Genomic DNA, 15,860 nt, shown 5'->3' on the forward strand with positions numbered 1-15,860 from the left:
GCACAACTTTATAAGTAGGTACTATTACTTATGGCCCTCTTATAAAGAAATTTTAAAATATTACTTTCCCAAGATTATAATGACTTGCCTAACGTTAGACAATAAGTGACAGGGCCAGGATTTGAAGCCAGCAGTCTGTCTTGGGAGCCTGTGTTCTTAATCATTACTGCCTCTGTAATGTTAAAAATACTAAAGATAAATTCTTACTTAACAACAGCTGACTGTGGTATATACCGAATGTAAACATAACAGGACACAATGTTTGGGTTTTTTTAACTATACCAGAACCTTGTACTAAGGATTGCCTTCAAAGCAACCATACCAATAGGTTATGTGTTGTTTAGAGTCTGCCAACATATCAAAATAGTGTTGCTGAGCCAAGCGAAGCATAAATTGTTTTATAACATTAGCCTATTTCCTAATTTGAATTAGCAAAAAACATATGAATTTCCTTCACATATATTTCATAAACTGAACAAGAAATCTAAGTGCCTTACTGTTACCTTCTTTTATGGCCAAAAGCAGCTTTTTTCAAGTTTTACTATCCATTTTGTTCATTAGACTCGCCACTAAATGATTTATGGTCATTAAAACAAAAAACAAAAAAACAAAAAACTATATCCAGTCACACACACAAAAAGAACCTGAATCACATTTAAACAGTTATATAACTCAGATTCTAAACACAGATCCAAGAGTGTTTTGAATAATGGCAGAATCTTTGGAATAAACGTATAGTCTCTCAAGGTAACTATTCTGAAAAGGACAATATTCAATGTCTATTTAAGGTCAGTCTGTTAAAAATTAGTTATCATACTTAACAAGTTTATTTCACTTCCTAATCTAGCAACCAGTTCATGTCAACCACCAGCAAAATAATAACTTATGCCCATACCATCTATTCTGTCCCCAAGGCAGGAATTTGATAACTAGTATTCTGAGCTCTGTACAACATATCAAAATAGTGTTGCTGAGCCAAGTGAAGCATAAATTGTTTTATAACATTAGCCTATTTCCTAATTTACTCTTCTAATATAAAATGATTCCACTCTAGCTGACAGTAACAGCAAGGACAAAATGGCAGCTTTAGAAGATGCCTTATCTTTGGATGAATCTTATTAGTTTAAACAAGGGATAATGGTAAAAATAGTGCATACACACACATATAAATATATTCAATATCACCAAAATACCACCAACATTTTGAAGTGATGCCAAGTAAAATTAAAAGGTGATATGTTTCAGAAGATGGGTCAATCGAAAATCAGGTTTCACCTAACTCTGTTACTGAATCACTTTCTAGATCATGGTTTTGTTAAGTAAAACTTCCTTCTTGGAAAAATAAGCATCTGTCTGAGCTCCATGCAGTTCCACAGAACAGTAAAAATAACTGTTAAGTTTCTTTGTATACATAATTGCTAAGTAAATGGTAAAGAGTCTTGCAAGATAACCCTTAACAAACAGTCTAATTAGAAAATTAAGTTTCCTGGCAACCTGTTAGGCTTAATTACCTAACCAATCATTATCCCATAAAAAAACAATTGGTATTATTCAACCTAATACTTAGAGAAGGCCCTGGGAGTTGGGTACCAGACTTTCTTATAGTAAAATAATCCTAAAAGCATTGCCTTTTTGATTGCCTGTATTTATTCTGACAGCTCATTTTCTTCCCTCCCCAACATCTGTACACAAAAAATCTCACTCAATAAAGTTTTTATTAATCAATTAATGCTTTTGCTCTGGCAATGCAAAAGACCTCTCATCAGCTCCTATCTTTTCCCAACCACTCATCATCAAGATTATGATGCTTGGATTAGAGGCAGAGCAGAGGAAAGAACCAAGTATATAATGACCTCATGTGGCAAAGGGCTACAATTACTGATTTCACTATAAAATAATCATGGGCTTAAACTACTTTTGTTACCAGATTTTTATTTTCAAATTGCTATTTTAAATGGGCATGAAATACTAGACAGAGTTAGGGACGGAAAGAAAAATGACCCTAGATATAAAGAGCAGAAGTAAAACTAGAGTCGCTACTCACTAAAATAAAATGAAACCCCACTCTAGAGAGTCAAAATATCTGGGGTTTGTTTCAGCTTTAGTCTTTGTGGGATCTTGAGAAATCCCTCAGCCTCTCACATCTGTAAAACGGTGATAAATTTTGTCTACCACAGAGTCTAACTTACAATGGTTAGGAAAGGATTTTAATATCTGATATTTAATGATGCTTTTATTCTATTTATGGTACTTGTTATTCTATACCTAAAATATTTCTAAGGTAATCATAAAAACATAAACCAAAAACTAAAGTACTGTTACCTAGTTTGACTTCTAATTGTCACCTTTTATATTCTAGTACAATGGACATTGATCTGTTTAGTACTTATTTTATTCTAGGCACAGAACTAAAATTAACTGAATTCAAAGAGTAGCCATATTGATAATAATCTTCTTTGAGGATGGTCTTAATTCTTAAAAGAAACACTTTGATATTTATCAATTCAAAATCTGCCAAAACAGAACTTGGTGTTAATTTTTTGTGAAATCTTTGAACCAAATCCAAATTTTCATTCATACAAAATATTCTGAGAACATCAATATCATATTAAGAATTTATACCTCATTAAACATACAATTACAGAGCTGCAGTCACAGTAATTTTTTAAAAGGTGGGGGAAAGGGAGTATGTAAAACTGAATCAAATTCAAATTACATACCTGTCCCTCACTTTATGTCTTTTATTACTGAAAAATAAGCTGTCACTAAGTAGAAAGCTTTAAGTGAAATATCTTCCATTAATTTTAATGGGGCACATTATGTTATATCCTAAGACACCAAAAATGTATTGATTGAATAATAACAAGTTTACAAAAAATACACAATATAGATTGTGCATAAAATATATTGTAAACAAGGTTTACTGTACTTGCCAAGGAAGAAAATTTGATAGTCAGTGATGGTTGGTGGAGGACAGGAATAAAGAAATCATTCTTTGGAAGGTGAGTTCTGCTTTCTGTACCATTTCCCCCCGCCAATCTTCCACCGTTTTGGGGACTAATGGTTATCTGGCATTCAAACTCCACTTAAAATTAAGTTATAACACAAAAAAACACCTTTAGGAAACTTCAAAACACATGGAAATGGCATCTACATATAACAGACGAGAGTCCTAAAAGATATCTTTTTCATTCCTCTCATTTCACATACTTATGCAAAGCAAAATTACCTGATGTACAGTTCAAGCGTGTTCAACATGATAATCTCTGTGTAGTGTCAAGTAAATTATTATGTTTTTGTCTGAGCTGGAAATGTTTAAATATTGTTCTTTATTGCATACTTGTTTAGTATATTTTAGAGTAGGAAAAGTCTTTATACCCAAGGAGAAAAAAAAAGGGTGATTGTCTGAACAATGATATAATCATTTAAAAGATGTTATGATAGAAAGATATTATTGAACAGCTCTTATGGGGGAAGACTGTATTTAAACATTTTTGGCATTACTAATCTCAGTACTAATAAATTTTATAATTAATAACATTCCAAGGCACTACACAGAATAAGGAAAAAAATGAATTATATCAAACCTGCCTTCATTTTTCAATATTCTACTCTCTGAAGATGAGAAAAAACAATTTCATTATACAAATAAATTCTTAAAAGGAGAAAAAGCGTATTAGGATAACCTCAAAAAGCACCCAAAGTGTTACTAAACCTAAGTAGCTCATACCTCTAGGAAATGAAAAATTACCCAACTTCAAGACTTAATATGAAGCTACAGTAGGGACTTCACTGTCAGTCCAGTGGTTAAGACTCCATGCTTCCACTGCAGGGGGCACGGGTTTGATCCCTGGTGGGGGAACTAAGATCCCGCATGACACGTGTTGCGGCCAAAAATAAAATAAAATAAAATAAAAAATAAAACAGAATAGAGAGCCTAGAAATAAAGCCACATAATTATAGTCAACTGATCTTCAACAAAGGAGCGAAGGCAATTCAATTAAACAAAGCTAGTTTTTCAGCAAATGGTGCTGACAACTGGACCTCCACATGCAAAAAAATGAATCTAGATGCATATCGTACTTCCTTCATAAAAATTAACTCAGAATGGATCATAGATCTAAAAATAAAGTGTATTCATTATAAAACTCCTAGAGGATAACATAGGAGAAAACCTAGATGACCTTGCATACGGCGATGACGTTTCAGATACAACACAAGGTATGGGGCTTCCCCGGTGGTGCAGTGGTTAAGAATCTGTCTGACAATGCAGGGGACATGGGTTCGAGCCCTGGTCCGGGAAGATCCCACATGCTGCGGAGTAACTAAGCCCATGTGCCACAACTACTGAGTCTGCGCTCTAGAGCCCGCAAGCCACAACTACTGAGCCCACATGCCACAACTATTGAAGCCCACACACCTAGAACCCGTGCTTCCACAACAAGAGAAGCCACCACAATGAGAAGCCCACACACGGCAACAAAGAGTAGCCCCTACTCACTGCAACTAGAGAAAGGCTGCACACAGCAACGAAGACCTAACGCAGCCAAAAATAAATAAATAAATTAAATTAAATTAAAAAACAAAACAAAACAAAATCATGGATCATACCAATCCATGAAAGAAATCATTCATAAGCTGGACTTTATTAAAATTAAAAACTTCTGCTCTGCAAAAGACAATGTCAAGAAAATAAGATAAACCATAGATAGGAGAAACATTTGCAAAAGACATATTTGATAAGGACTATTACCTAAAACATACAAAGAACTCTTAAGGCTTAGTATTAAGAAAATGAACCCAATTAAAGAAAGACAGAAGACTTTAACGGACACCTCACCAAAGAAGATAAACAGATGGAAAGATGGTTAACATCATGTCATTAGGGAATTGCAAATTAAAATAAGATACAACAACATACCTATTAGAATGGCCAAAATCCAAACCACTGACAACAAATGCTGGCAAGGATGTAGAGCAACAAGAACTCTCAGTCATTGCTGGCGGAAAGGCAAAATGATACAACCATTTTGGTAGACAGTTTGGCAATTTCTCAGAAACCTAAACAAACTCTTACCATATGATCCAGCAATTGCACTCCTTGGAATTTACTAAAATGAACTGAAAACTTATGTCCTCATAAAAACTTGTACACCGATGTTTAAAGTAGTTTTATTCATAACTGCCAAAACTTGGAAGCAACCAAGATGCCCCTCAGTAGGTGAGAGGATAAACTATGGTACATCCAGACAACAGAATATTTTTCAGTGTTAAAAAGTAATGACATGGAGAAAATTAACTGCAAGTTACTAAGTGAAACAAGCCACTGAAAAAGCTCCCTACTGAATGATTCCAACTCTACGACATTCTGAAAAAAGGCAAAACTATGGAGACAATAAAAAGATGAGTGATTGCCAGAGTTTAGGGGAGAGGGATGAACAGACACAGAGGATTTTCAGGGCAGGGAAACTCTTTTGTATGATACTACAATGGTGGTTACATGTCATTATTCATTTGTCAAAACCCACAGAAGATACAAGACTGGGTAAACCCTAATGCAAACTATGGACTTTGAGTGGTAATGATGTGTCACTGTAGGTTCATTGATTATAACAGACATACCACTCTGTTGGGGGATGTTGATATTGGAGGAGGCTGTGCAAGTATGGGGGCAGAGAGTACATGGGAACTCTGTACTTTCCACTCAATTCCCCTGTGAAACTAAAACTGTTCTAAAAAAAGAAAATAAAAACTATTAAAAATAAGTTCTGTAGTTTAGTTAACAGTAGTATACCAAGTCAATTGCCTAGTCATGATAATACACTATTGTTAAGTAAAATGTTACCATGGGTGTACACAGGAACTCTAATAATTTTGCAACTTTTGTGAATCTAAAATTATTTCCCCCCCAAAAAAATTTTTTTCAAAGGAAAGGGGTAAGGGCTTCCCTGGTGGCGCAGTGGTTGAGAATCCACCTGCCAGTGCAGGGGACACGGGTTCGAGCCCTGGTCCGGGAAGATCCCACACGCTGCGGAACAACTAAGCCCGTGCACCGCAACTACTCAGTCTGCACTCTAGAGCCCGCGAGCCACAACTACTGAAGCCCGTGGGCCTAGAGCTCGTACTCCGCAACAAGAGAAGCCACCGCAATGAGAAGCCCGCGCACCGCAACGAAGAGTAGCCCCCACTTGCCGTAACTAGAGAAAGCCTGCGTGCGGCAAGGAAGACCCAACGCAGCCAAAAAATAAATAAAATAAAATAAATAAATAAATAAAGGAAAGAGGTAAGATTTTTCAAATGAGGAAGGCTATTATCTACCAGGATTTGTAAATACTTTAAGCAACTTACCTAGCATTTTTCTGTAGGTAATGAGATTTATACCTCTATGTAAAAAACACTTTGGGACTTCTTGTCTTTTAAAATATAACAGACCTGATTTCTAGGGGGCTTGGTAAACACTGCTCTAAGTATCAGGCATAAAAGATGAGAGAACTCTGAATGAAGGGATAAGTCTTGTACAGTTAATCACCTTCTTAGAAGAGTAAACTATAAAAAGTAGTACATATACTTTGAAGAAAGATGATCTGATAGGGGATACAGGATTCAAGAGATAATGCAGACCATTAGGCTCAATACCCTTGTGCTCATCCAGTGGTACAGCTTTTATTTTAAGTCATGACAAATATAATTTTTTAAGCTTCTTTTCAATTTTACAGATTTAAAAAGTCATTAAGCTAAACATGTTTAAAGGTTATGGAAAATCTCTGAAATATGTCTCCACTTAAAATAGAGTCAATGGGGGCTTCCCCAGTGGCACAGTGGTTGAGAATCTGCCTGCCAATGCAGGGAACCCGGGTTCGATCCCTGGCCCGGGAAGATCCCACATGTCGCGGAGCAACTAAGCTCGTGTGCCACAACTACTGAGCCTGTGCTCTAGAGCCCGTGAGCCACAACTACTGAGCCCACGTGCTGCAACTACTGAAGCCCATGCGCCTAGAGCCCATGCTCCACAATGAGGGAAGCCACTGCAATGAGAAGCCCGCGCACCGCAACGAAGAGTAGACCCAGGTCGCCACAACTAGAGAAAGCCATGTGCAGCAACGAAGAACCAACACAGCCAAAAAAATAAATAAATAAAATTTAAAAAAAATAGAGTCAATGTTAATGTATATAAACCACTGTCAATCTTTATATATTCATAATTTTCTTCAAAAGTAGAATAAATTTTAATTCTAAAAGAGATGCAATCATTTCAATGAGTGTAGCTCCATTAGAGTTCATGATATTTTTACTTATTTATTAAGCAAATATTTAATTTAGTAACAAATTCATTTATATCAAACAAAAACAAATCTATACAATATCATGAGACAATTTAAATATTTATGGCAATTACAGATTTGAAACAAGTCTCTTTTTCAAAGATCAGTGCATCTAAACTGTTTAACTCACTAAATTATCATCTCTGAATATCAAGAAACCAAAAACAAGAAATGATATTTTAAAAAGGAAAATGATAGTTTCAAAGTAAAAGTAACTCTTCCTCTCATTTAAAACCACAGAATTTTTCTAAAATGTCAAGTAGAAAGGTTAAATACAAAGAAAACACACTGCACACTGCACACCTTAACTAAACAAAGTTGAAAGAAATCTATACGTACAGACCTAAATCTATACATATGGACCTAAAATGAACCCATGCAGATTTTTTAAAATTACAACTATTTTACCCCTTGCCTTCATTAATATATGTATTTACTAACATATAATCAACAAAAAACGATAATGCTTTCAAGATATATAACATAAAGCAAGATCATTTTTATCAGTAATTTCTCTTAAAGGAGGGGGAAAAAAACTTCAGGTATAATCCAACAGAGAAGCAAAGCAAACTATGAAGTGAAAAGTGATGATGATGTTCTCAAAGTAGAAATGTGTGACTTTTATTTACTTTTAAATAAAACTTTAAATAGTAGGCTGCCTAATTAATCCAGAAATAAGAGCTGGGACTAACTAAACAGATTTAACTGCAAAGAAGAAAATCTACCTTGTCTTCAGTTTCCCTTTTGACAGCTCACCAAGTATAAAGAAAGACTACTCATTCCCAGTATAGCATCAATAAAAAATAAAATGGAAAAATGTATCCCTCACTATGTCCCACTAACATTTTACCTATAAAAATGGGAATAAATTAAGGAAAACTATAATTCCACCTCAAATGACTTAAAGACAATCATAGTTCAAGCCAATCTTTTAATTATAATAGTAATACTCCATTCTAAAAGAATGGTCTGAGAAGGGAAAAAGCAGGTAGCTATTTGAGTTCCAAATAAATTCAATCTTTCTATTCATGTAATAATCTTCAGTTATCTTTTAAGTATAGAAACATTTTCTCTTTAATCCTACAAAATCCCATGCAAAAAATGAAGCCTCACTCATACCATAGATGTAGAAACAAAGGCAGGAAAAAGATTAAATGATTTATAAGTTATGCCATTACAAACCAGGAACAAAGTCTAACCTGCTTCTCTACAAATGTATTATAGACACATTAATAAATCAGTGAAGTAATTAAATACTAAACCTGGTCTTATCTTCCACATAAATTAAGGTAGAAGGGAAGGCACCTGATCAAAAGTATTTAAAATAAAACCTCATCATACTTTTTCTAGGGATTCCTTAAATTCCAATTTTCAATTTTTAACAGGTACACTAATTTACACAGGACACATTACCATTTACTATGTAACATTAAAATTTGTAATTAAGAAATTGGTCAGTGAGATGAAAAGCACCAGAAAGAAAAAAAAAGTCAACCGGCTGAGGAGGATAATAGAGGAGAAAGACAGAAGGAGGCTGGGTCCTTTATGATGCAGCTTAGCCACTATAATGATTCTGGAACCATCTACCCCCAGACTTCTTGTTGTAAGGGATACTTAAATGTCTTTCTTTCTTTAAAGCCCCAAAAAAGAAGAAAAAAAAAAGGAAAAAAGAAAAACTAGCTATAAACTCTTGTATAGGATTCATTAAAAAAAATTTTTTTCTTGGAACAAAAATAGTTAAAAACTTGGGTTTAGAAGAGAGACTTGTATGAATATGGACCTATGAAGATACACAAAGCTGAAGTATGTGTAATCATTTGGCTGCCTGTAGTCTTCAGCAAGATCACAAAGTGCTCAAAAATTCTTTTACCTGAGGGGAGGAAAAAAATATTAATATAATTCCTTGGCTAATTTGAGATATCTAATATTCATTTTCAATTAAAAGTATCTACACAGTTGAAGACCTCAACTGTATAAGTAACTCTATCACAAAGCCATATCATCTCGTTTCAAAAGAAATATTAACAAATACTTCAGTATTAGAAGATGAATGACCTAAAATGTCATCACAGGAGTTATTAAATTTACATCTAAGATTGATACAGGTCTATAACAGCCATAACATTAATTTTATTATCTCTTTATAATACCACAGACTACTGACATGTGCAGCTTTAGTATTGATAACATTAATAATTGCAATGGTTTAATAAGTCTAAAGGTCCTGATTATGTATGTAATCTATGTAACAGATTTATAATTTTTCTGAAACACAAATCTGAATCATATATATACACTGTAATATTAGTATGTGAGGAAAGATCATATAAGTAGTGAATGAACTTAGCCAACTGGCCAACGTCACAATTCAAGATACTGCTCTCTACATATTCTAGACTGCACAGTAATTCTGAATAGACAAAGATTATTGCCTTGCAAAAATACCTGAAAAAGAAAGCAAACTTCTAGCAAAACTAATTAAACCAAAAATAATAATAATATGAAATGGTGATTATTAATCAAAATACAGAAGTGTTAGATAAAATTAAAAAGTGGTTTTACAGATTCATCTAGTTAAAATGATGGTTGGCTGTTAGTACTGCAATGGCTGACTTAATTTTATTTATTTTATTTTAACAGTATCACAAGTGAATTCTGTACTAGGTTTTTTAACATCATTAAATTAGTATGAAGAGGTCACTTGAATTTTCCAGATATGCTTTTCTTTATATCATGGGAAAAACAACTATACGCTACAGTAGTTATCTATAAATGGTGAGATTTTCAAAATTCTTGAGATACATCCCTTATAAATGTTAAATATCTATTATAGTAAACAGCAGACATTTTGTGACAGGAAAAAAGAAAAATAAGATTTCTCTCAAAACTAAACAAACAACAAAAAAATGTGGCTTCTTCTTTAGCTCTAAGATCACTAAGTTAATTAACATGGATATAAGGATATTTGTTATACAAATCCCATTACTATTCTCTCTCAAGTGTTCATCAATAGGTTCTCTGCCAGTCCCTTTATGAATATGAGTACCACTCACTTTATAGAATATAGTCAACTTCCAAATATATGGAGGATAGATCAACTCCGATTAGGACAATGACTCAAGGATTAGGCAGTGCCAAGTTATCACTGACAAGTTCCCAAATAGAACTCAAAACTAAAAATCTTTAATCTCAAGACTCTAGTTAGTAGAAAAATGGATGAGATCCATATCTTACAGCTTCAAACATCTTCCATACTGAATTTAGTTGAAAAAAATTAATTTCACAAATGGTTTATTATTATCTAAAGATTGGTGGTATAGGGAAGAGGGGAAGAATAGGGAACAAAGCAGAGGCTAGTGAGCAAGAACTTTTGTTAACGTGGTTACCCCTATGATACAGATAAAGAAACTAAAGGATAAAGAAGGTCCTCATTTTAGCTAAGGCTACAAAGCTAGAAGTTGAAATTAAGATGAGAATCTAAACAGTCTAAATCCCTCTAAAGCTCTTAACTGTCTCTTAATATAACTTTATGTAATCTTTCCTTAGAAAATTGTTTTCTCACAAAGTTAGAACACTTCTTTAGACAAGACAAAACAAACATTATTTATAGTCTTTGTATAAATCTACCTTTTCAACCAGACTGTCGTGTTTGTCTTTAAAGTCTTCATTAACATCCAGTGTTAAGATAGGCACTTCTTGTAGATAATCAAAGTTGGTTCTGTTTGAAAAGAGAGAGATGAACAAAATAATTAGAAAAAGCAACAAATAAAAGAGAAATACTAAAAATTTATTCTTATGTCTTCACTGGAAAACAAAATGTTATCAATCATTTTATATTAAAATTATCCTGCCAAGTACTTCATCTGGCAGTCTCTTCTTTCTCACCTAGATTTACTATACATGTCTAAAAATCTCAGGTATAAAATATATAAAGTTAGGCATTGTGAAATGTAATTCTCCTCAAAAACCTAAATCATACCATAAAGTAGGAATGTCTGCTTTTTCTTAGAATTTTGCTGTCTTTTTTTTTTTAATACATTTATTTATTTATTTTTGGCTGCGTTGGGTCTTCATTGCTGCACATGGGCTTTGGTTGCGCTGGGTCTTCATTGCTGCACATGGGCTTTCTCTACTTGTGGAGAGCAGGGGCTACTCTTCATTGCGGAGCATGGGCTTCTTATTGCGGTGGCTTCTCTTGTTGCGGAGCACAGGCTCCAGGTGCGAGGGATTCAGTAATTGTGGCGCACGGGCTTAGCTGCTCCACGGCATGTGGGATCTTCCCGGATCAGGGCTCGAACCTGTGTCCCCTGCACTGGCAGGCGGATTCTTAACCACTGCACCACCAAGGAAGTCCAGGAATGTTTCCATTTTATAGATGAGAAAACTAAAGCTCAGGGAGGTCACTCTGAGGCTCAGAGATTGTCTAAGATTGCATACTAATAAGTGAGATGCGTCTGAACCAAGATCTGACTAATGACAAAGTACAGTGATCTAAGAAACAAACTTGAAATATCTTAAAATTCTCTCTGAAAGGGTATAAGTATATCTCAGAGAAACTGCGGGTTTGGTTCCAGACCACTGCAATAAAGTGAATATCACAACAAAGCAAATATTGCAACAAAGCAAGTCACACAAATTTTTTGGTTTCCCCGTGCTTACAAAAGTTACATTTACTCTATACTGCAGTCTATTAAGTGTGCAATAGCATTATGTCTAAAAAAAAGTACATACCTTAATTTAAAAATACTTTATTGCTAAAAAATGCTAACCATCATCTGAGCCTTTAGAGAGTCATAATCTTTTTGCTGGGGAAGGGTTTAAATATTGCAAGAATTTATAAAATGTGATGTAGAGACACAACATTAGGAAATGCTGTTGGAAAAATGGTGCCAACAGACTTGCTTGACACAGGGTTGCCACAGACCTTCCATTTGTAAGAAATGCAGCATGTGCGAAGCACAATAAAGTAAAGTGCTATACAACAAGGTATGCTTGTACCTAAATAATGTATTCAGATATATTTCCTACTTTATCCCTTAATGTGAAATCCCATATATTATGCTGTAAATACTGCTGGGGGAGATTAGCTATAAAAACTTTAAGAAAACAGGATCTCATTGCAATAAAAAGAATCAAAATCCATACTTAATTCTGGGAGATCCTACAATAGTAATAAATAAAAATGGCTGAAAATGAAAAATTATACATGATTTGGATTAACATTTGATAAAGGAATTTAAAATGAATAGTAAATAAGAATAAGGAAGTCTTACTTTAGTGTTCTATGCAGGAGCCAGCTTTCATGCTTATAGTGAAGCTTCTCTAAGTATTCAAGAGGAATGCCTTGTTCTTCATTTCTTCCCCGTAAATATATTCTATTCAAGCATTTCTAAAAGCAAGCAATAAGAAACAGGTAGGAGGAGTGGAGGAGGCAAGGAACAATTATTCTTGACAGCTGCCATTAAATTTATCCTTAGTGTCTCTTTAGATATGCAAGTCAAAATCTCTATTTATTTTCCCTAGGAAGTTGAAGTAGTTCATTTTCCCCTCCTTGTGCTTTTCAACCATTTGGTAGCTCTAAACCAAGTGTTACTCTCAAAAAATAAGTCAAAATATGTGTATAAACTTTTGGCATCCATACTTGAAATATACTTTATAAAATAAGGTTAGTTAAAAAACAAATAATTTACCTGTGATAAACCATGATGGAAAACAATATGAAAAATAATATAAACATATATAACTAAGTCACTCTTCAGTACAGCAGAAATTAAACACAACATTGTAAATCAACTATTCTTCAATAAAATTTTGTTAAAAATTTAAAAGTTCAGGGACTTCCCTGGTGACGCAGTGGTTAAGAATCCGCCTGCCCGAGAAAGGAACACTCCCAAACTCATTCTATGAGGCCACCATCACCCTGATACCAAAACCAGACAAAGATACTGTTTTTTTATAAAAAACAAAAATTACAGACCAAATCACTGATGAATATAGATGCAAAAATCCTCAACAAAATACTAGCAAACAGAATACAACAACACATTAAAAGGATCATACACCATGATCAAGTGGGATTTATCCCAGGGATGCAAGGATTCTTCAATATATGCAGATCATTGTGATACACCATATTAACAAACTGAAGAATAAAAACCATATGATCATCTCAGTAGAGGCAGAAAAAGCTTTTGACAAAATTCAACACCCATTTGTGATAAAAGTTCTCCAGAAAGTGGGCATAGAGGGAACCTACCTCAACATAATAAAGGCCATATGACAAACCCACAGTAAACATCGTTCTCAATGGTGAAAAACTGAAAGCATTTCCTCTAAGATCAGGAACGAGACAAGGATGTCCACTCTCACCACTATTATTCAACATAGTTTTGGAAGTCCTAGCCACAGCAATCAGAGAAGAAAAATAAATAAAAGGAATACAAATTGGAAAAGAAGAAGTAAAACTGTCACTGTTTGCAGATGACATGATACTATACATAGAGAATACTAAAAATGCCACCAGAAAACTATAAGAGCCTAATCAATGAATTTGGTAAACTTGCAGGATACAAAATCAATGCACAGAAATCTCTTGTATTCCTATACACTAATGATGAAAAACCTGAAAGAGAAATTATGGAAACACTCCCATTTACCACTGCAACAAAGAGAATAAAATACCTAGGAATAAACCTACCTAGGGAAACAAAAGACCTGTATGCAGAAAACTATAAGACACTCATGGAAGAAATTAAAGATGATACAAATAGAAGGAGAGGTATATCATGTTCTTGGATTGGAAGAATCAACATTGTGAAAATGACTCTACTACCCAAAGCAATCTACAGATTCAATGCAATCCCTATCAAACTACCAGTGGCAATTTTCACAGAACTGGAACAAAAAATTTCACAATTTGTGTGGAAACACAAAAGACCCCGAATAGCCAAAGCAATCTTGAGAAAGAAAAACAGAGCTGGAGGAAGCAGGCTCCCTGACTTCAGACTATACTGCAGAGCTACAGTAATCAAGACAGTATGGTACTGGCAGAAAAACAGAAATATACATCAATGCAACAGGATAGAAAGCCCAGAGATAAACCCACGCACATATGGTCACCTTATCTTTGATAAAGGAGGCAAGAGTATACAGTGGAGAAAAGACAGCCTCTTCAGTACTGGTGCTGGGAAAACTGGACAGCTACATGTAAAAGAATGAAATTAGAACACTCCCTAACACCATACACAAAAATAAACTCAAAATGGATAAAGACCTAAATGTAAGGCCAGACACTATCAAACTCTTAGAGGAAAACTTAGGCAGAACACTCTATGACATAAATCACAGCAAGATCCTTTTTGACCCACCTCCTAGAGAAATGGAAATAAAAATAAACAAATGGGACCTAATGAAACTTAAAAGCTTTTTTTTTTTTTTTTTTGGCGGTACGTGGGCCTCTCACTGTTGTGGCCTCTCCCATTGCGGAGCACAGGCTCTGGACACGCAGGCTCAGCGGCCATGGCTCAGGGGCCCAGCCGCTCCGCAGCATGTGGGATCTTCCCGGACCGGGGCACGAACCTGTGTCCCCTGCATTGGCAGGCGGACTCCCAACCACTGCGCCACCAGGGAAGCCCAACTTAAAAGCTTTTGCACAGCAAAGGAAACCATAAACAAGACGAAAAGACAACACTCAGAATGGGAGAAAATATTTGCAAATGAAGCAACTGACAAATGATTAATCTCCAAAATTTACAAGCAGCTCATGCAGCTCACTATCAAAAAAACAAACAACCCAATCCAAAAATGGGCAGAAGACCTAAATAGACATTTCTCCAAAGAAGATATACAGATTGCCAACAAACACATGAAAGAATGCTCAACATCATTAATTATCAGAGAAATGCAAATCAAAACTACAATGCGATATCATCTCACAGCAGTCAGAATGGTCATCATCAAAAAATCTACAAACAATAAATACTGGAGAGGGTGTGGAGAAAAGAGAATCTTTTTTTTTTTTTTTTTTTTTCTTTTTTAATGGTCTGATATTTTATTTTATTTTATTTTTTTATTTTTTAATTTTTGCTTTATAACAAATTTAATCAGTTATACATATACATATGTTTCCATATCCCCTCCCTTTTGCGTCTCCCTCCCACCCTCCCTATCCCACCCCTCCAGGCGGTCACAAAGCACTGAGCTGATCTCCCTGTGCTATGCGGCTGCTTCCCACTAGCTATCTACCTTACGTTTGGTAGTGTATATATGTCCATGCTGCTCTTTCACTTTGTCACAGCTTACCCTTCCCCCTCCCCATATCCTCAAGTCCATTCTCTAGTAGGTCTGTGTCTTTATTCCTGTCTTACCCCTATGTTCTTCATGACATTTTTTTTCTTAAATTCCATATATATGTGTTAGCATACAGTATTTGTCTTTCTCTTTCTGACTTACTTCACTCTGTATGACAGACTCTAGATCTATCCACCTCATTACAAATAGCTCAATTTCATTTCTTTTTATGGCTGAGTAATATTCCAT

General features: G+C 34.8%; 1 protein-coding gene across 2 annotated transcripts in view; it reads right to left on the reverse strand.

Moving 5' to 3' along the window:
• DCK (deoxycytidine kinase) overlaps positions 1 to 15,860 on the reverse strand; it is a 60,990-nt gene that overhangs the window by 24,892 nt on the left and 20,238 nt on the right. Inside the window, exons 5-7 of one of the 2 annotated variants that reach the window (XM_082602946.1) lie at positions 12,596 to 12,711; positions 10,950 to 11,040; positions 7,393 to 9,192 (exon numbers count right to left, since the gene is read on the reverse strand). In XM_082602946.1, the coding sequence (XP_082459072.1) occupies positions 9,166 to 9,192; positions 10,950 to 11,040; positions 12,596 to 12,711 (234 nt within the window). In that variant the 3' untranslated portion in view covers positions 7,393 to 9,165. Of the gene's footprint in view, positions 1 to 7,392; positions 9,193 to 10,949; positions 11,041 to 12,595; positions 12,712 to 15,860 lie in introns of those variants that run through there. The other variant, XM_082602945.1, reaches the window with a different exon arrangement.

The sequence above is a fragment of the Mesoplodon mirus genome (genome assembly GCF_964341445.2).
Source record: "Mesoplodon mirus genome assembly, chromosome: 2".
In the NCBI taxonomy this organism is placed as follows: Eukaryota; Metazoa; Chordata; class Mammalia; order Artiodactyla; family Ziphiidae; genus Mesoplodon; species Mesoplodon mirus.